This window comes from Anastrepha ludens, chromosome 5, assembly GCF_028408465.1.
Source record: "Anastrepha ludens isolate Willacy chromosome 5, idAnaLude1.1, whole genome shotgun sequence".
Lineage (NCBI taxonomy): Eukaryota > Metazoa > Arthropoda > Insecta > Diptera > Tephritidae > Anastrepha > Anastrepha ludens.
In genome coordinates, this window is record NC_071501.1 from 82,258,136 (window position 1) to 82,280,708 (window position 22,573).

General features: G+C 36.5%; 1 protein-coding gene across 3 annotated transcripts in view; it reads right to left on the bottom strand.

The window, feature by feature from the left end:
- Nucleotides 1–1,223: 1,223 nt before the first annotated feature.
- LOC128863498 (protein turtle) overlaps nt 1,224–22,573 on the bottom strand; it is a 234,167-nt gene continuing 212,817 nt past the window's right edge. For 2 of the 3 annotated variants that reach the window (XM_054102694.1, XM_054102692.1), the window contains 2 exons: nt 21,235–21,421; nt 1,224–13,999 (listed from right to left, as the gene is read on the bottom strand). In XM_054102694.1, coding sequence (XP_053958669.1) covers nt 11,875–13,999; nt 21,235–21,421 — 2,312 coding nt within the window. In that variant the 3' untranslated portion in view covers nt 1,224–11,874. Of the gene's footprint in view, nt 14,000–18,749; nt 18,821–21,234; nt 21,422–22,573 lie in introns of all 3 variants that reach the window. The other variant, XM_054102695.1, reaches the window with a different exon arrangement.

Sequence of the window (22,573 nt, forward strand, 5' to 3'; positions counted from 1 at the left end):
AAAACTTTTTGCTAGGGAATAGTCATCTTTTCCTGGTTTCGGAATAAATACTACCTACTCTTACGCATTGCCATTGGGATGGTATAAAACCAAATGCAAGACAGGCTGTGAATATCTTTTTCAGGGCCTCAATCAGCCTGTCTCCTCCTTTTTTAAGCATTGCTGGATATATTCCGTCAGGTCCAGGGGACTTAAAGTTCTCAAAGGAAGACAAGGAAAACCTTATCGATTCCTTTGTCACTATCCGACTAGCAATATACCAGCTGTACCTAGAGGTTCCACCGTTGCTACCGTTATTGTTCATGCCACTCTCTACTTCAGAGAGAGAGTTCTACTACCGGGAAAATGGGTTTCAAGTAGAGCATTGAACGTTTCCGATTTGGAAATGTTGTATGAACCATCAGGCTTTCGAATGGAATCCAGCCTTCCTGAGCGGTCTAAATGAAGGACCTTACACCCTTAATTAACCCTTTATTGTCCTTTTATTGTGTATTTAGTCGAGCTCCCTTTCCTATTTTTGGTGTGCGCCCTGCTGCTATTCCACAAGCAGGCCAAGCAATGGCTCACCGCCGAGTGTATTTCTGCCCTGAAAAAGCTCCCTCCCATGTGTTAAATGCCCACGTGAAATAAAGTTAGACACATTTTTTTATATTTTTGTGTAATTTTTTGTATTGATTTTTATATTTTTTTGTATGCTTTTCACTGTTTGTAATTTTATTCGTTTAAAAATTTCATTTTGTTCTTCTTATTTCAATCAACTTAATAATCTCATTAATGCATAATTTAATTATAGTTTAGTTTTCCTTTTGTTAATTCGTAATTAGTAAGTGTAAAGATTAAATTAATTGTTTATTAATAACTAAAAATAATATAGTAAAAAATAATTTAAAAATAATTTAAATCAAAAACACACACAAAAACATATTTGCTTATATTTGCTTTTTGTTTTCCGCTTTCGCTGCTACATCCAACGCTAAACGCATTCACATTTTTCATACTTAATTTTAGATATTTTTAATTCTTATTTTATGTTTAATTTTGAATGGGTTTTTATAATTAATTTTAATATCTCGTTACGTTTTTAACTATTTTTTTTTTTAATTTAAATATTTGCACGACTGCTTGAGAGTGTTTGTGTTTGCAATTTAGTTCTGCTTTATTTTCTATTTAATTTTTAATGAAATTATTGAATGTGTTTTAGTTTTAGGTTCGGGTTTTTATAATTTCTTTGTTCCATTGCCATTTTTTGTTTTTGTTTTTTTTCTGTTTGCATCAACTTTTCTACTCAATTAGCTGCTAGCTCTGCACTACGATCTTTAGACTATTATTTGTACTCAAAAAAGAAAAAAAAGACAAATATAAAATATTTTTATAATCATTTTTTAAAACTAAATAAACTTAACTATCATATAAAGAAAATCCACATACTTAATATTAAAATTTGAACTTATGCGTGGAAAAGTGAATTAAGATTTAAATTATTTCAAGCAGTAAATTTACAAACACATTTTTACTACGTTTGCTTGTGTTATTTATATAAAAACACGAATTAATTACTTCTCACCATTTAATTTATATCTGTTTACATCTTATTGTGTCTAAATTAATTAATATTGTTTTATTTTTCTTCTCCTCCCAATTTTTCTTTATTATTTTCCGTTTATTTGTGTTTGTTCTGCATGACTTTCGCGCAAGCTTTTGCTTCTGAAATTTTTCCACAATTCGCTGCTGCTATCGTTTTTTGCGTTAAAACACAATTGCTGTGTTGTGTGTATGTGTGTGTGTCCTTAAATATACTGTATGAGTTCTTCAATTTGCTATTTAACTTATTTAGAATTTTGGAAGTTCCATTACAGATTTCTTACGCTTGTAAATATTTTGTATAATTTCTTGTGATTTGTGAAAGCAATAGCAAGAAAAACAAAAATGAATTCAACAGAGACAGGCTATGAGAATGAAGCGCTTTTATGAGAGGAAAAACCAATAATAGTACAAAAAGTAAAAAAAAAAAGATCCAAGTAACGTTGGTGAATAAACGCGAGAGAGCTAGAGAGATCGCATAGAGAGTCAGAAAATGTGTGATTTTTAAAGCTTATATGCTTGAGAGTGGATTTTGTGTGTAGGCGCGTTTGTGTTGTACTCAGAGCGCGGCTGAGGCAAAGTGTTAACAGTTAACCATTACACGAAAGTTTTGTGCGGCTGATTTACAATGTTTGGAGATTTTAAGGGATGACTTAAAAAACTTGAAAGTTTCAAAACGCAAGTATTTTCAGGCCTTGAGCTAAGAAGTTACTTGTGCGCTCATGAGCACTTAATTAAACATTTTTAAAAAAACATTTTTTTTGCGTATGTGCATGTACATTTTTTTGCGCTTCTAAGATCCAAATTACAGAAAGAGCATGAGTATCTGAGCCTCTTGATTTTGGCTTGCTGTCGTATACTTCATACCTAAGAATGATAGATTACCAGGTTTGCTATTTAGCTATGAGTGAAAAAGAAACTTGTAAGGGGAACTTTGGCCACCACGTTACTTCGGGATTCGGCAGCCGAAATCTGCACACAAATTTCACACATATTCACCCTGGACAGTTGTTGTTCAGACCGGAACGAAGTGTCATTGGTGGATTAGAGTTTTTCGTATATCACCATATAAAATTTCAGTTTTTTTGTAAACACACCTCAAGCGACGACAAACCATCAGGTGATCTGTGCTATTCGCACAAAGCCGAATAACGCTCTGTTAAAGAGCTCATCTTTAAAGCCTTTTCACCATGTTCAAGTATAGGATTGTGACATCCATGAGAGTATTTCTGGCTGCGACATAAGAAATTTATTAAATGAGAAAGAGAACGGCAGTGTGCGGGAAATTGTCGCGTGAATAGCAATACAAATTAAAAAATACTAGAATAAGAATTCAATTATTCAATAAAAATATTTAAAGATTTTGTCAGAAAACCAGCTGATTCTGTCAACTTCACTGAGAACAGAATAGTGGCTCACAGATGTTTCTACCTACTTATATATCCATATATTATATATAATATATATAATTGGCGGGTATACCCTTTCTGTGCGTTAGGCTGAGCTCCTCCTCCTATTTGTGGTGTGCGTCTTGATGTTGTTCCACAAATGGAGGGGCCTACAGTTTCAAGCCGACTCCGAACGGCAGATATTTTTATGAGAAGCTTTTTTCATGGCAGAAATACACTCGGAGGTTTGCCATTGCCTGCCGAGGGGCGACCACTATTAGAAAAATGTTTTTCTTTACTTTGGTGTTTCACCGAGATTCTCTGTGAATTCCGAATGGTATTCACGCACCAACCATTCGGCTACGGCGGCTCTACCTACAAAGGTGAAAATAAGGGAAATCAAACCGATAACCGGCTATCAGCGATTTTGAAGCAATCAACTGATGTGCTGACGTCACCGAGGTTTTGAAAAAACTGTTACTGTAGGTACTGTTAAGAAAAAATCTACGCAGCCATTGCTCACGTAACTGCTTTGCCATCTTCAGAATGACTGATTGGATAAGCAGAAGTGTTCGTGTGTGAAATGAGCGGGCAGAATTTGTTTGCCAATTTCGCTTCGTATGGTCAAACCTTGTAATCTATCACCATTGGCCGTCTACTGTATTCTCTTCACTTTGCTTTAATTATGTGTGAGAGTAACTCGTTGTCTCCATTAACTATTATTTAACTGCTGCGCAACACCTTCAGTGAGAAATCACTTCTGCTTGCTAATATTAATACATCTATGAAAGCATTTCGAATTCCTTTAGAATAAGCTTCAAAGGAACTAATTAAAAAAGATGCATTAATATCAATTTTTTTTATTTATTTAATACCAGTTGCACCATATCAAATTGAAGAAAATATGATATAAATCTCATGCGATAAAAGGCCCAAGCTGAAAGTATATATCGCTATAAAATATATCTCTACGGTAATTGTTTCGCTTGTGATGAATTGCATAGCTCGCGCATTGTCTTAACGCAAATGGAGACAGCAAGCAAGCGCGCTCATCGATCTAAGCAGAGAAGAGCACAACAGAGTTGTTGCTGTCTTGCGCGCTTTATTACATTTTATGTAACAGAGATTCGACACACAATTATAACTCTACCTCATTTGAGCGTGGATGGCTAAGTGCCTGAATATTCAGAGAGCTGGTGTTGCCATATGGAATCCAGCATTTTGCTTTGAAGAATTATCTTTCAGTAGAACGTACGTACGCGCATTTTCTGAGTAACCCGTTAAGTAGTTTTGTTGTGAAAGCATTTCGCACCTGCTCTGAATATTATTGCATTTAGTTTAATGTTTTTTTGTTCTTTTTTTTTTTGTATTTCATATATCAAATGAGTGTTGTTTGCATGTGTGAGTGTCGGTTCAGTTTTTGCCAATTTATAATTGTGTTAAATATTATTTTATCTTTTATTAATTCCTTTTTCATTTCACTACCTGCTTTTCTTGCTTCTCTTATATTTAGGTCATTTTTTTCTCATTCATTTATTAATACATTACTTTTATTATTTTTTATAAGTTTTTAATCTCTTGTTTTTATATATTAATGCTACAATAATTATAGACTAATTTTGGAAATTAGACACGATTACAATAACAATTCGATCGCTACTATAATTGTTCGTTTCACATTCAATTCTTTGCTTCTACTGACTCTGCGCTTCGCTAACCTCCGCTGTTTTGCCTCATTTTAGCGGCTGCTTTACGTGCTTGCCGTTCGTCCTGCAGCTGACGCCACAGCTGGCATACATTTTAGTTGTATTTTATTCATTTTCTTTACTCGAATTTATTATTATTATTATAATTTTGTTTTTTTTTTTGCTTGTTCTATTTTTGTTAAATTTAATTTTGTTGTTGTTGTTCTGGTTTGCTTTAACGAAGCAGCATTTAGATTTAGTATTTATATTTAACTTTTGTTGTTGTAATAAGTGTGTTCTCTTGATCACTCTTTCGCTATTTTATGTCGCTACGTCGCTATAAACACGTTTTGTGTAATGAGATACTCTTTCGTCGTGGCGCCTAGGATTTTTTATGTGCATTTGACTTTTCTGACTTTTTGTTTTTTGTTTTGCATTCTAATTATGCTATTGAAAGTTGAAGTTGGCTGAAAAAAATGCTGGAATATCTAACAGGCAAATCGGGGAAGACCCTATTTATGAATTCTCTAGGGGCGTGAAAAAATATTGCACAAAACTATAAGCTTCCTTAAAACAACAAAAGTAGCAAGCGCTTTACGTATTTATGTAAAAAAGATACTTAAAAAAAAGTATAAAATATAAATACAAAAACTTTTACTCCTCTCTTGTAGAACTAAGCGCATGTTTTAAATTTTATGCATTTTTTATTATGACGGTTTTTTTTTGGAAAAAATACGTACTAATTTTCATATGTATTTGTAAAAATCTAAAGCAGGCGCTTAAAATTCCATTCTAATGTTGTGGGCTCCAAAACTACGTACGCGCTTTAAGAAAAGTTTAGCTTTTAAATATAGAAATTAAATAAAAATATGGTAGGAGTCTAAAAGGATTTATTAAAAAAAAAATATATTTTTATTTGCTGTTTGAGATCAATCGTATTACTTACTTTTTTTATCTATTTTCAAGTTATTATTGGAAGTAGCCTTGGCTTAGTTGTGCTGTCCTGAGCATGCAATAGAGCAGTAAACGGCAAAAGAAATTCACATTTTTTTTCTCGCTTCCGCATTGGCCATGCAGGCTCTTTAACTTCCTGCCATCAAATATGTGTATGTGTGAGAGAAAGAGCGCTGAGCGAGCGAAACAGTGTCGGTCATTGTCTTGGAGCGGTATTAAAATGTGTTCTCTGGTTTATGATTTCTTTCAAAGGTGAACCAGTTAAGTTACGAGAGCTTTGCATACGCGACAACATTATTAAAAAGTTATACTCAAAAATTATCGATTACTAAATTAAACCATCCAAAGTGAAATTGTGAGAGTAACTTTGGCTTGTACGTCACAGGAGGCATGCCAGCAGAATTTGGCGCGCTCATTTCATACGCATTCGTACGCTCTTTCAATCAGTTGTTGTTTAAAGAGACAAGAAAGTAGTATAGACAATGATTGCGTTAATTTTTTCGTGCATAACAAATCTATGCAACGCTGAAAGTTTTCGCTTCGGTGCGTGCTGGACGTAGCAAAGGAAGAGAAATCCCTGCTTGTCATTGAAAAGTTCAAGTAGAGAAGAATTTATGAAGAATTTAATGAAGAGAATCCGCGGTTATACTTGTAAGAGCGGTGGTCTGGTCTAGAACGCTGCAGTATTGCAAAGTGTTTTGTGTCAAGCCCGAACAGAAAACTGTCGAGCTTTCTTGTGCCGAACTTGGCAAAAAAGACGTTCGGTTGTTGATCGGTAATACTACAGGACACAATACATGGGTTCAACTTGTAACCACCATTGGAATCATTGAGGTGCCGATTTGCCTGTCTTGCTTAGAGGAGGCGCATATGGCTGAGCCATTGCACTGTCCTGTGAATTTCGGTTCCGATGTCATTAGAATGAAAATGAAAATTCGTTCACTAAAGCCGGAGTATATTTTCAGATTTACTAAGGAATCTGGAAAATTCACAGGTCTTGCTAACTTTATTTCTTTATTCTTTCCGATCGCTTTCTCTTTGTCACTTCTCTCCTCTCCTCCTTGAATATGTACCCGGAGTACATAAGTTTTTATTAATCAAAAAAAAAAAACTTGAATTAATAAAACAGCGTAAAAATGCTTGTGGGTCGCCATTAAGTTACTGAGTTAATCAACTTGACAAAATTTGGTGCTTGCCGGTGGTGAAAAATGGCGTGAAAATGAGAGATGAGCTCGCGCCTCAGCGCAAGGCCGGTTGGTGCATTTGGCTCTTTGTGAATTTGGCTCTTTGTTGCTTCACATTGCCAAAATCCAAGCAATCGCTCTTTAACTCTCGTAATCAACTTTCCCACTCTGCTTCATTACTTCAGCCTGCCAGCTGCTTCCAATAACGCCAATAAATCATATATTTTGTACATATTCCAGCCTAATGATAAAATGCATGTGTAAACGAAATAGAAATCTAGCAAAATTGTCAAAATATACAAAAAATATTTATAAGAGTGCTTTAATGCTGCTGCTTCTCTCCCATAAACAGTTACTTCTATTAACAGCTACTTATTCTCTCTCTCTCTCACCTACAATTAACATCGCTGCTGCATTTATCATATTTTCATTTAGCATTTGGATTTTTTTTGTTTTTGTTTGTTTCGTTTGCTTAAATGCTTCAACTTTACATTACACATCATCTTCAATACATACATACGTACATACTTAGTACAATACATACTAATACAAGCACGACAGGCGTGAGCTTTGCACAGCGTAACACTCGCAAGCATACAAGTATACCTCTGCATGGATATATAAATATATATAAGTATCCATACATACATATATGAGATGTAAGCTTCATGCACATACACACTACACCCTATGCGCGCATGCATGTGTGCCAGTGTGTGTGTGTGTGCTCGTGTCACGCATGTGTGGCCGCTCGGACACGCTGTGTCTGCCTGCTGTCGGTCTGTGACTTTCCCCCATCGCTGTGGCAGTGATTTTGGCGTCGAGTTGTGTCAAACCTTACCGTTCAAATTGTTGTTTATGTTGCTTACTTTACATTTTTATTCATTATCTTTAGCTTTTTAACATTTTTTTCACATTATAGTTAAGCTTTTTAGTGAACTTAAAATAAAAGTAAAAATACGAATAAAAAAATGGTCAAAATTATACGACTTAAATATTTTAACAATTATGCAGTGTACAATGTATGAGAAGTAACAACAACAATAACAAAAAAAAATTATTGTAGTAGATTTTTTTTTTATTTGATTTGAAATTTTTTATGCTAGAAGTGTATTTTTCGTTTTTATTTTTATAAATTTTTTTCGTTATTTGTTTTTATGTTTCTCGAAGTGTGTTTATACATACATACGCTAACATTGCTTTACTGAAATTTCATGCGTATAATCCTAGAGCAGGAAATGTTAGCAGTTTTTAGAAGTTGCTGCACGTGAGGATTGCAGTGTAGAAATTTTTTAGTGTGAATTGAGTTTTTTTTTGCTTTACTTTTTTTGTCGGCTTCCTGCTTTTCGTCAACGCGCAATTATTTTACATAATAAATAAATGAGAAATTCTGCGTTTTTTTTTCTTCTTAATATTATTAATTTTTTTCTGTTAGTTTTTATTACTATTTGCTCACCATTTTTTAATTAAATTTTTTGCTTAGTAATTTGCAATGTGCACCTACAAAAAAAATTATACTCATGTATATATGTATATACATATGTATATATGTATACATATATTTTATATATATATTTAAGTCGCTTAAGTTGGTTTGTTTTTGCTTCAATTAAATTTTATATGCAGTAACTAGTTTTTATTTTTTTTATAAATATTTTATAATTTTTTCCATCGTCATTTTATATTTTATCAACTGGCTTAACATAGTTTCTTTGTGTGTTTTTTGCTTTTGTTTGCATTCTCTTCGTAGTAGTTGAATTATAATTTTCTCAATACATATTGAACTACTTAAAGTATATCATCATTTGTATGCTGAAGTTAATTATTTTCTTGCTTTAGTACGGAGAAACTCATTTAAATTTTTCTTAAAATTTTTCATATTTTTATAATTTTATAATTTTTATATATTTATAATTTTATATTTTTATAATTTTATATTTTTATATTTTTGTATTTTTATAATTTTATATTTTCAATTTTTTATTTTTGTTTTTACTTTTTAACTACTTTATTAGGTTATTAGTTTTGTGTACGCTCAATCTTTTCAACTTATCACTACATAAAATCAATGAATTGATTTTTATCTGTTTGGTTGTGTCGTTTTGAAGTGTTTATTTTTGTTTTTGTTTTTGTTTTTGTTTCCTTTTTTTCTTGCTTTGTTCTTACTTAACTAAGTTAAACCGCAAATGTGTAACACATTTTTTTAACTGAGTCAGTGTATTGTTTTATTTTTTATTTATTTATTTAGGTTTTTTTTCTCAATTTAATTCATTTGCTATTATTAACTATGTTTGTGTGTTTTTATTTATTTATAATTATATGCATTAATAAATTTAGTAATTTTCTGCTTAAATTGATTTATTTAAAGTTTTACTTTTTGTTAATTTATTTTAGTTCTTAATTAATTTATAATATGTCTTTATAATTGCTATGTATTTTTGCATATTCTCCTCCTCTTCACTACAGTTCGTTTTACTTAAATATTTCTCCTTCTTTTACGGTTGCTTTAGAGTAGACTTAATATTTAATATTTACATGAATCCTTGGGCAGTACCAGCTTAAAACTGCCACTAACTTTGTTTTGCAGTGAAATCCTTTGAATTCTTCATCCGTGAATTCGATTAATTATTGACAAAATGCTCACAGTAATTTCATATGCGACGCGAAACAATGCATTCTTCTCTATGGTGAAAAATTGGGCACAAAGTAATTTTGTATGCATCACAAAAAATTTAAAATAATAAAACCAGCATAAAAATGCTTGTTGTGGGTCGCCATTTAGTTACAGAGTAAATCAACTTAACGAAAGTTGGTGAAAGCCGGAGAGGGAAAATGAATTGACCAGAAGATGAACCCGTGCCTTGGCGCAAGACAAAGAAGACATGAACTCAAACCGTCAAACTGAGTATTGCCTTTTACTACATACATTTTATTTTCGGATTAATAATGCGCAGCGATCTCTAAGCAACCGCAAGTCGCTACCTATCGAATTAGTTGTAATCATGAGCTGGAACTATTAGCAAAAAATGTTAATGAAACTGTGATAAGATTTAAAATCTCAGAGGCCAAAGAAGAAGACGTGGAAGTTGAACTTGAAAAGCTAAACGTGCGGCGGTGGAAGGACGTGGCCGCAGATAGAGCTACATGTCGCAAGTTTGTGAATGAAGCAATGGTTCACCAAAGACTGTGATGCTAAGAAGAAGAAAGAGACCTCTAATATTTCTTATTTTCCTCGAACACGCGCCTATAATTCGTGGCTTCTTAGGAATTTGTGTATCTCCTCATAATAAGTGACTCTGTAATGCTTTAAACCAACACCTTAAATGTAGGTTTCCATAAAATGGAACTGTGTAAGTTTCTGTATTTCAAGTGCTTAATGCAATAGTTGCCAAAGTCATCATCTTCCGAAACATGTGAACTTAGCGCGCTGGACGACGGGGGATCTCTACCCAATGCCAATGCGGGCGAAGCGCAGCTTGAGTACGGAGAAACTATTCAAAACTAAGTAACTAGGGAGGCCTTAGAAACCACTTTGAAAAAAGTCCACTACTGCAAGTTGAAGCTAAACTTTGTTGCAAAGTGGAATGAGCTTGGACTTATGAGCGTGTCGGGATACTGTGTTCTTCAAGGTAACACACAGGCTAATGAATTGCAGAACTGTCGTTCTTTAGGTTAAGTTATGCTGAAGCGGTTGTACTCTGTGGATCACACTCAGACTCATAGTCCATTGTGATGTCACGCGAAGAACTTGTCCCAGTCTCTGCTAACGCCAGTGTGCACGTTTCGAAACGTTTAGAAGGTCCCTGATTTCCACTGTACTAAGCATTTCCAATTCATTAAAATCTGTTTCAACTGAAATGGTAAATTGCGTCTGCATAGAGCAGCAAAAGTAGCACAGGAGGTGCGAGATCGTCTCTTCCTCATCAAAACCACGTCTTGTGTTTGCATTCCCATTCTCTGGCCGCGTGTGCCTATTAGGCAGTGTTACGTAATAACTGAAATCAATGTGTTAAGACGGTGCATATTTAGGCTTGGCAGCTGCCTTAGCACAGAGAGCCACATTCGGCGGACGATGCTGCAGTTGATTTCATTACGCCATCTTTACTTCACTGCTCTTAGAATTCCCTCAAACATAAGTAGCTTGCGTGTCTGCTAAGCCAATCCTCTGTCATTGTCTGTGTACTCATCAGTCAGTTTGGTGCGTCATCGTTGGAGCGTCGTATTGCACCGTAGTCAATTTTAAGGCAAGTATAGTGGGCAGAGTTGAGCACATCAAAGTTTTTATTAGTAGAGCTCATAAGCATCGTGGTAGCAAAATTCCTTCACAGACAGGACGATTCGACTAAGCTTCGTCCCTGACAAGAATTACCTAAAAATCACTTTAGTTTGGTGGAAACGTTTTCGAACCATCTGGCTTAAAATTTATTCTAGAAATCAAAAGATTGCGTAACTCAAACGATATTCGATTTATTTTCGGGGTATTCATGAATTTAGTCAAATTAAGTTTCGGCTCTAGAACCACAGTAAATTTACTTCTCGCTGTACAATAGTGAGAAACACGAATTTTTGATATAAAATTGATGCTCAATCGAGTTCTCTCAGAGAAAACGGAAATGTTGCAGGATTGGAGTAAAAATTATTCTCGACACTTTGAGTTAAGCTCGCTTAAATTCCCACACTGGTTAAGGTTGTTGGCTCGTAAAAAAGGTAAATTTTAATTCTGCGAAATTTTATCTTTAAACTCGGCGTTACTCTGTATGGCTGCGTAAGTAAAAATTTTCGTCAAAAATGCTCGAAAGTTCGCATGAGTCCTTTGGTGTTTCATTATTTTCTAGGGCATTCAAAAATCTTCGCGTACATTCTTTGCATTACTTTACTATTTTTAAACTTTTTGTTGCTGTTGTTGTTTTCACCAACTCTACTAATTGTCTGTTTGCAGTCACGCGTTTGATTTTACGCTACCCTTGGCTTAGTCTAACCCTACTTAAAGCTAACTAACTACATACATACTGCTACCCGCTCAATTTCCCAGTTATACCCTCTACTCACACACCTCTCATCACACTCGCCCATCCGCGCACATCAGCATACACTCTCCAACTCCGCCACGCCCGCCTGTTGCATTGCTTGCCGCTTGCGGTATTCGTAGAATTCCTCACGCATCGCTTGCAAGCGCGCTTCCACGTTGTCATAGCGCGAGAAGCGTGTTTTCCGCATTGGGCCACCGTAAGTCGCTGCTCCCGAAGTAAGCCCGGCGCCTGTGTGGTGGAATATGCTGCCACTGCTTAGCGGACCAAGCGTATGATGTCCGGTTGTGTCGACGTGCAAATTGAGATCTTCGCGTAGGAGGCCGCCTGTAGGCGTAGATACACTGGGCGTTGGTGTGGAAGGATCAAACTCGTAGTGTCCATCTACGCTGCCCACGTCCACCGATTTCGGCAGATTGACATTGTCGGTGGCCGCGTTTAAGTCTGAGATCATCCCCAGCCAGTGTTCCATGGTATAGGGCGGCGTCAGCGGTCTTTGCTGTTGTTGCTGTTGCAGACTGCTACTGGTCGTGCCGCTGTAATGCGGATAGTAGGGTAGTGAGTTCGTACTAAATAGAGAGGGGTGGTGCAGTTGTTGGTGGTGGTGGTGGTGGCTTGCTGGTGCTTGCCCTTGTGCCTGCTGCTGTTGGGCGCTCGTTGGTGCCAAACCAAAGTAGGCGCTATTGTGGGCTGGTGGCGGTGGCGGCGGCCGATATGGTGGCAGCAACCGCCACTCGCTGGTGCTGCCCGAGTGATGAGATCCTTGCGGGTGATTGGAGGTATTCTTCGAACCAAATCCGCTTGAGCTGGAGCGTGACTCCGGTGATGCTTCCAGACCCATGGCGCCAGCCGACGCAGAACGCAGCGTGAGATTCAGATGCGGCAATGGCGACATGAGTTCGGGTTGCGTACGACCGAAAAGACGCGCATAGTGACGTGGGTACCAGCGCGTGCGTGGTCGGTAGCTGTGATAGGGTAACTGGGTGTGATAGTAGTTGCGCCAGGCCGGCGGTGAGGGTATCTGCAGTGGCACGAACCCATCTGTTGTTTGCAGTTCCTGCTGCTGTTTCTCCTCTTGCTGCTGCTGCTGGTTGTAGCGACGCGTCTCCTCCTGTATGGTACGCAACGATGGCAGCTCGTGTGCATAGTAGCGATAGCGGCTCAGATTGCCGCTGGTCGCTGAGGGCGTGGGTAACGAACGCTCCGCTGAACTCGGGTAGACGCTACTCAGATCGCTAAAATGTGGATGTAGGTGTCCGCTGCCTGGCGTAGTCATCGACCATGGAGAGGTGAGCAAACCACCGCCACCGCTAGCGCCACCTAAACCGCCGCCGATGTGGTGGTGTGTGCCGCTGCCCAATGTATCGTTTGGTGTGCTGGCCGGTGAGCTGGAGAAGATGCGTGATATGCGTGAGGGTGTATACAAATTGGGTGTTAGATTCAGGCCATGCAAATGTTGCTGATGATACTGATGACCGCTGAGAAACGAACCGCCGTTCAGCGTGTTGATGTGCAGCGGACGACTTGCCGGCTGTGCAGGCTGCAAGTTGCGGTAGATATTCTGACCGTAGTGACCGCGATAGATGTTCTGGTAGCGTGCGCCCGTATTACCATCAGGCACATCCTCCCCCATACCTGAAGCAGCGCCAATACCTGTCGCCGCAATACCGGTAAGTCCGCCATTGCTGCCACCAACGGCGGCATTGCTGCCAACACGCAGTAGACCACCCAGTCCCTGCAGGAAACCACGTGCCGAGCCCACAGCTGATTGTAAACTCAGCTGTGAGGGTGAGGCGACCAGTGGACGACGCCAGGAGGCACGCGCTGTAATGAAATTACGACGCGATAGAAAGCCGCCATCATCGCTGGAGGAGTTTTGTGATGCGTGACTTTGGCGGCGTGTGGTTACGGCATCCACTTCATCGACATCAGCATTGTCATTGCCATTGGTGAGCGCATTGAGTTTGCCATGACTGCCTGCCTTAGTGGCTGAAATGATGAAACGACCGTCGACAGAGCGTTGAATTTGACTCACAGAGTGGCGGTCGCGTGCGCCTTCCTCCTCCAAATGGGGTGCACTGTAGATGGAGTGGCAGTTGGTGCAGCGATCCGGTGGCCAGATCCAGTGTAGTATGGCAATTAGTATCGTGGTTAGACTTGATATTCGGGTTTGTTTAAATCTTTGTGGAAAAGGAAGAGGCGTAGAAAAAATTAAAAATTAGTGGAGAGGCATAAAAATTGCTGTCACAGCTAAGAGCAAGCAAAAAACGTTATAAACAAATAAAAGTCGAGTTCTTATTTAACTTATGGAACTGCAGTTCAACATGCAAGTACTAAGAATGGAGATGCGTGTCTGGTAGCTCTGGTAAGCGATTTTTTTGATCGTAGTGGAGTATTCCGTTTTATGCCTTGCAGAATATTAGCAAAATTTTCATTTTTTTACGTTAATGCAGTCAGCAAGCATTTGTTTCAGAAAAATTTTTAAATTAATTTTAAAAAATTCTAGGTTATTTTTTTCGCTTTTGAAAAAATTCATATTCGTCTTTTTTCATTTTTCTTGGCAATTAAGCACGGATTTCCTTTCTTACATATTTTTTATTTTAATATTAGAGAGTTACACTTACAGGGCGCTTCAAGCTCGAATTTCTTATTTAGCTGTGTTTTAGTTTAAGTTGTGGGCTCTAAAGAAAGAGGGAATGGAAGAAGAAGCTACTAAATCTGCAGCGCGCGAAATAAGGGAGGCTATGGCAAGACCGGCCATGCTGCATGGCACAGCAGGAGCTTCGGTAAAGTGAATTTCTATACAACCCAAATGTTTTCGGGGCAAGAGTATTTCGAGAAATACTCCGCATGCATATACGGACATGCCGCCAAAGATGACGCGATGCGTTACCTTTTTCGAATGCATGCGTTGCGTGCAAGAACATCAAACGCAGGAGAATGCAGTCGGTCACATAGCCACTGAAAATGTAATCGGTAAGATGTTAAGCTGCGAGGAAATGTGGGAAATCATCAGTGGTTTCGCGGAAAAAATTCACCGTATCAAAAAGGGGGACCTGGACGCAGGCACACAGACATAGACCAGATGGAACGCCACTCTGAAGTAAAGCGAAAGCGTTTCGTGGGTGGGTGACGGTTCCAATCGAGGGGGGTTTCTTAATCTTCGGTCATACCATTGCGGCGACGGCAGCTTTGATGATGAAGACGTAATGCCGGCAATTGAAAAGAAAGCTGCAGAAAGTCTGCATTCGTTAGGAAAATGGCAAAGCAGTTGGGACTCCTCTGTTAACGGACGTTGGACCTATAGACTTATCCCCAAAATTAGCAATGGGTGACCAGAAGACACGGAGACGTTGACCACTATTTAACCCAAATACTGAATGATCACGGATGTTTCTTGGAGTACCTCTATCGATTTAATATGGAGAACACTCCGTTCTGTCGAAGCTGCAGCCATGCAATAAAAAGTGCAGATCAAGTGTTCTTCGTCTGCGATCGTTTTAACGAAGAATGTCGAACTCTTGAGTTATTTTTGGGTGAACAGCTGAGCCCAGACAGCTTAATAAATATCATCTGTGCATTAAATGACTATTGGAATGCAGTTAAAATATTCACAAAAAGGATAATACTGCACCTGCAACGCGCGGAGTGGCAGCACAAAATGCAGAGAAGAAATCAACCCTCGACAGGAGGTAGACAGTCCACGAACCGGCGACAAACTTCAGATGTACGAGACAAGTTCGGTAGACTATTATCACAGCATCTTCCGATATTTTAGTTTTCCTTCAGATGCAAAAGAAACTCATAGCTTATAACCTCCATACGTCGTACGCGAAGAATCCGGGAGCATGCCCCACATACCACTGGTATGACGGCGCAGAGACATTAGAAGACGAGCCGATAGCATGAAACTGGCTACAAATATGGTGGACCCAGATGTGGGTGAATAGTATTGGTCCATTTCATGGACGCCGTTATGGCCATCCCGAAGTGATACATAAAGTAGTTCCGGGAAGACAATCTCCCTAGAAGAGGAAGAGGGATTGTTGTAGTGGCTACACCATTCGGCACAGTTGACGACGTTCGATGTTAGGGGAAAGGCATTGCGCACTAGGCCGGGTCGATTTGTGGGCAGGCAAAAAAATCGCCCATTGCTCTGTGAAAATCATATTCTAGGGATCAAAATAAGAAACTTTGCCGAAGGAACCATACCTCTAAAACGAATTCTGATGTCCCCCAATTTGGGTCGAACTTTTTAGTTTCTTTTTTCATGTAAAGGCCAAAAATGGTGATATTTTGAAATGATTGTATGGGGAACGCCCCAGGGGAGTTCCAGGGGATGTGCCACTAGCATGGGTGGATCGGCCGTCCAAAGTTAGTGGGGGTCGGTCATACATTTGGACTCGATTGGAGCAGTCTAAATGGGTCAAAGTGGGATTTTTCGTTCGACCCAAATTGGGGGACATCAAAATTCATTTTAGGGGTATGGTTCCTTCGGCAAAGTTTCTTATTTTGATCCCTAGAATATGGTTTTTACAGAGCAATGAGCGATTTTTAAATCGACCCGCCCTATTGCGCACTCTACCTCACCCACAAAAAAAAACACACACACACAGTCAATGAAGAAATGAATTTTTGCAAACGAAGCTTCCGGGAAAAGTTATTTTATGATGCCTTGCAGCACTTTGGCCGTTGAACTCGTCCGATTTAATACCTTTCGGACTCTTTTCTTTAAGGTTATCTCATAGAAGGAGTTCACGTGAATAACTCAGAGATCCAATTCAGTACACAATTACCCAGATAGCGTCACAATTGCACCCAAATGTCATCGAAAATTTCGCCAGAATAATCGAGAAAGTGGTGGATATTTGAAAAATATTATTTATCACCAACAAACTGTCTATGAACAAAATTCAATAAAGAGATAAATAAATCTGATTCACAATATCTTTTTTTTAATTTGATTTATAAACCACGAAATCGAACTTGAAGTACCCCGTGCAAATGATTGTAAGCTTATATAATAAATATGTATATACAGTACATAGTAACAAACGTATTTATAGTATGTAAATGCAAACCTTGTGGTCTTCAAAATCCAGAAATTATTTAATTCGAATTACATACAAAATAGATAACAGACAGATATTCATAGTTGTAAGTTAGTAAATGGCATGTAAATAAAAAGAAATACACATACACATACATGGATTGTATGTAATGACATGGCGGACGATAAATGGGCAGGTGATAAACGAAATGAGCATGAAATTTGATGAGAAAGCAAAATTAAATTTGATTTTGTAAAACTTAAAAAAAAAAAAAACGTAAATAAATTCACTCCACCCGCAAGCATTTTTATGGGAATTATAATAAACCATTAAGGAAAGTATAACTTTGGTACATACACAATTCCAAACTGATGCAAATTCTAATTTGTAATTAACTAGAAAATCCAGCTAAAGCCTCAATTTTACCAACATAACAAAACCAAACAATTATGGAATTTCGCACGTAAAATATTTGGGTTCTGCTTCAATCAAATAATAATCAGAAAATGTGAAATCTGCTATGGAAATTCAGGAAAACAAGTGCTTAGTTGTGATATTTTTTTGTTTAAAAAAAAAGTTGTATTTTGAATTGATTAAACTTTGTTATAAAGCTGCTGCAACTATGAAAATCAATGCATAAATAAACTAATTTTTAATAAATAAATTAAATTCATTTTTAAAGTAATATTGTTTACGATACTACGAACGCTAAAAAAAGCCTGCCATCAGAACTTGACCTGCAACATTAATCACCAAAGGCTTTTGCTACTATTTTTTAATATTCGGCGCAGAAATAAGATATCCTATAGTGGCATGTAATAGTTGGCTAAATGTAGGTTAAATTTCCTGATAGCAAATTTGTCTACACAGGTTGTGTTCGAAAGATAAGAGAACGGTTTGAAACCAGCTAAAGTTCGTAGGATTATTCTTCGCTGATGTTCGGACAAAATTTCTTCATATTCATTATTTCTTCACGATCAGTGGGATCATCTGAAGGGCGTTAGGCGAGCTTAACTCTTGGGCCACAGGATTAGGAGTAATTGTGGACTCCAAACATAGCTGGGAATTAAACGTCGAAGAACGGGTAAGGAAGGCAGAAATTGCTTTATACGAGGGGTGCCTTTTATATGTCGGGATTTGGCAACCCTGGTAATGCAATCTGGCAACTGACAACTGTATCGCAAAGTTTGACATGTTTTGGCTTTTACGTACTCAGAACGTTTTGAAATACCAGCGCTATCTGTGTTGTTTACAGTAACTTAAAAGATTCATCTCGGTCCAAAAATGGAATTAAATCATGAACATTTTCGTGCGATTATTTTTTACAACAACGTGCGATCAAACTGCAGTCATGGCCAGGCAGAGATTGAAATACTTCAATTCATGCACCTACAGCCGAACAACTGAGCTTTAAGAATTCGTCAATCAAGAACTTTTCAGTATATCATTAGGAAACTCGCGGTGTTTTGGGTAACCAGGGTTTGGGTGGCTCACGTATTAACAAAATAAGAAATAACAGTTAAGGTCGCGGTATTCCTTTCTTTCGTCTTCCAACTTCTATTGTAGCCTTTTATGAAACTAAAACTTTTTCAAAAGTAACTGATAAGATTATGCTAGGATTCTATTACAAATAACGACTTATTTGATTACTCAAGAAATGTGTACAAAACAAAGTTTTTTGGATTATGAGCCCAAAATGTTAACTAAAAAATGTATGAAATATAAAAATTAATTTTTTTTTCTTTTTCAACAAATAAGGCCCATTTATGCAATTCTGGTACATAAAACAAATGAAACAACACTACAAATATTCTACCAAAAGTAATTTCACTAATTTCATATTAAAATTTATTAAAAGTGAAAGCTTAAGTTCTCTTACGATTTTGACTATGGCATGATGGACCTGGAACTATAAAAACGGTTTCGTAATCACGAAAATGCTCAGTGTTGCTAAGATTTTCAATAAAATGTGGATTGCCGATGATTGTTTTTTTTTATTATTGTTATTGATTTGTTTTTACGAAATGATGTAGAATTTTTTATGGAATTTTAGCAGAAGCGTTGATTAGTATGGACGTAATTTTGTGAATGAAGAAAGAGAAAAGTAGCGATTACAGTTAGCAATGGAAATGTTGTAGTACAAAGCAATAATTAGTTTTAGTATTACAAATGGCGGGTGTGTCAGCTTAGTGGAGTTGTTAAGATTTAATAATTAAAAATGTTAGCAAATTATGTAAAGTGTTTAATGCGCTAGTGAAATGTGGTTGCGTTGTGTCATTTATGTTAATGAAAAAGTGGTACCCAGTGAGCAGGAGCTTAAAAAAAAATTGAAGAGTTTTTAAAATTTTTATTTGGTACAGATTACGGCGAGGTAGTTGAAATGTTACTAGGGTGACTCAAAAAAAAAAACAGAAATTTTTTTTCTTGATGCTGCCCCCTAAATTTTTTTAAGGAAAACAATTTTTTTTTCTTAATGCCAACCTCTAAATTTTTTTATGGCGAAAAAAATTAGTTTCTTGATGCCACCCCCCAACCACTAAATTTTTTTATGGCGAAAAAAATTAGTTTCTTAATGCCAGCCCCCAAATTTGTTCTAAGGTCAAAAACAAAACAAAAAAAAAAAAATGTATGACCAAAAACCAAATTTATTTCTTGATACCACAACCTAAATTTTTTATGACAAAAAATACTTTTTATTCTTGCTGCCACGTCAGAAATGTCTTCCAAGCCAAAAAAAGAAAAATTTGTTTTTCTTGACGCCACGTCATAAATTTGTTCTAGGGCCAGAAAAGGAAAAAATCTGGATGGCGCTTGCTAATTTTTTTATTGCCAAACAAAAATGTATTTTCTTGATGCCCCAAACTAAATTTGTTTATGTTAAAAAAAAAATACAGTCTTCTTTTTCTTGATGCCACCCCCTAAATTTTGGTTGGGGAACCATTTTTTTCCTTCTTAATGACAGCCTCTACATTTTTTATGGCGAAAAAAATCAGTTTCTTGATGCCAAAACCCAAATTTTTTATGACCAAAAAAAATTCTTTTTTGATGTCACATCCAAAATTTTTGTATGCGAAAAAAATTATTTTCCTGATGCCACGTCATAATTTCGCCCTAAGACGAAAAAAAATATGGTTTCCTGGACGCCACGTCATAAATTTGTTCTAGGGCCAAAAAAGTACAAAAATTCATGATGCCAAAAAAATACAATCTTCTTTTTCTTCATGCCACCCCCGGCATTTCTTTATGGAAAAACAAAAAAAAATGTTTTTTCTCGATGTCATGCCCTAAATTTATTCTATGGCCAACAAAATTAGTCATTATGTACCATGTGGCGCAAAATTAATCATCCAATTTTTTTTTAATTACTTTTTTACGAAATAAAAAAAAAATTATCTTCAGTGAATCTTTTGTTTTTAATGCCACCTCCTAAATTTTTTCTTCATGACACTCCCTAAATTTGTACTGTGGTCAAAGAAATTGGTCACCTCTGTACTCTGTGGCGCAAAATTAATCATCCAATTTTTTTAATAACTTTTTTACGAAATAAAAAAAAATTATCTTCAGTGACTCTTTTTTTCTTGACGCCATCTCCTAAATTTTTTTATGGCCAAAAAAATAAAATTTTACTTGACGGCACTCTCTCAATTTTTTTATGGCCAAAGAAATTAATCACCTCTGTACTATATGGCGCAAAATCTTAATCATTGAATTTTTTTTTAAATTTCTGTTTTACAAAATAAAAAAAATTATCTTTAGAGAATTTGGTTTTCTTGATTTCACCCCTAAATTTTTGTTTGACCAAAAGAAAAAAAGTGTTGATGCCACGCCCTAAATTTGTTCTATGGCCAACAAAAGTAGTCATTATGTACTATGTGGCGCAAAATTAATCATCCAATTTACGAAATAAAAAAAATTATCTTCAGTGAATCCTTTTTTCTTGATGCCACACCCTAAATTTTTATGGGCAAAAAAAATTTTTTTGATGCCCCTTCGGGCTTCGAAATTTACTACTGCTTTTAAATAGAAAATAATGCACTTTTCCTTAAATTTTGTATGAAAAGCGTATATGCGGAAAATAATTACTTCGCTTTTTTATTAATTTCCCTTAACGAAAAACGTATTTTCTTCCATTTATTTTAAAGCTTAGTAGCCAAGCACCAAATTAAAGCATTTATGGCAAATCTACCCAAATACATCTCATGCCATTGTACGCCTAGGCCATTGACTTCCCTCTGATACCTCTTGCCACTGGTTGTGTTAAATTTGATATCAATCAATTTGTGTGTTCATTTGTGTGATTGTACATTTATCTGTATGTGCTTTTGTGCTGCACTCCCCATTGCCATTGGCATTTGGCTACTTACTTTTTTAAAGGCACTTGACCAGCGGAAAGTGAGCCCGTACTGCGGCTATGCAGATTATGTTGCAGTTGGTGTTGTTGATGCGTATGTTGATGTGGCTGTTGCTGCTGTTGTGGATGCTGATGTAAATGATGATTATTTGCTGCAATATTACGGGCATCGGTTATCCTGCAAGCTACCATATTGAACTCTGCAAACGAATGATTTCTACAATTAATTTGGGTGGAGTATTGACCGTTCCTTATGTGCTAAAATAATCCACATACAACTATGTACACATACACATATATACACAGACGTACATACAAATGCAATTACATACATACATACATACATACATACATATATATGTATAGATTGTGATATGCTGCAGCTTCTTAGGATGTTAAGTGAGTAGTTAGCGTATTATGTATGAGTACATATGAGTTACACTCTCCACCACCACCACGAATATCGATTGAAATTCAATAAATGTGTGTATATGTAAGTATACACACAGCCATACATACATACATTGAAATATGATATGTAAGTAGTAGCAAAAAAAAAACGAAATAGTGAGTTAGGTTGTACGGCAGCCTAAATATTATTAGTTTTGGCAATTAATATTCATTTGAATTTGGGCATTTTTTTGATTCATACGTATTATTATTTTACATAAATTGTTTAATTAATGATTTCCTTATGAGAAATAATAATTATGAGTACAATGGAAATTATAGTGAAATACATTAAAGCGTGAAATAGATAATAAATAAAACTAAATTTACCAAAAAGACACCAAACAAAAGGTTATATGTAGGCAGATATGAATAACAGTAGAAAAAAATATTTATGTATACAATTTATAAAAATACTAGTAGTAAAATTGATGCAATTTCTATATTCATGAGCTACTAAATTAATATTAATTAATATTATAACATTTAAAATATGCAACTTGTCGGAGGGTGGATTGCGCCAATAGCTGTAGTACAAACTAATTTGGTAGGTGAAGTGTTCTATGCATTTACAATTACACATTTATTATACCGAATTACTCTAAAATGATTTCTCTCCTTTTCTTTATTTCCATTTGCTAGCGGAAGTGCGCGCTAAATGGAGCTTTTGCTAATTTTCTTTTTTCTTGCTCTGATCTGCCGCTGATTTTAAACAGCGCTATATTTCATATTTTTTTCAATTTTGTTGCGCGCTTTTGGGCGTTACACTAATTGCAACTATGGAGGGGAGTACAACGCACATGAACACACACGCACGCAAGCGCACACATTCAACACCGATAAAAGTACGACAGCGAAACAATGACACACACATATACGCACATACATAGCAGTTGGTTAGA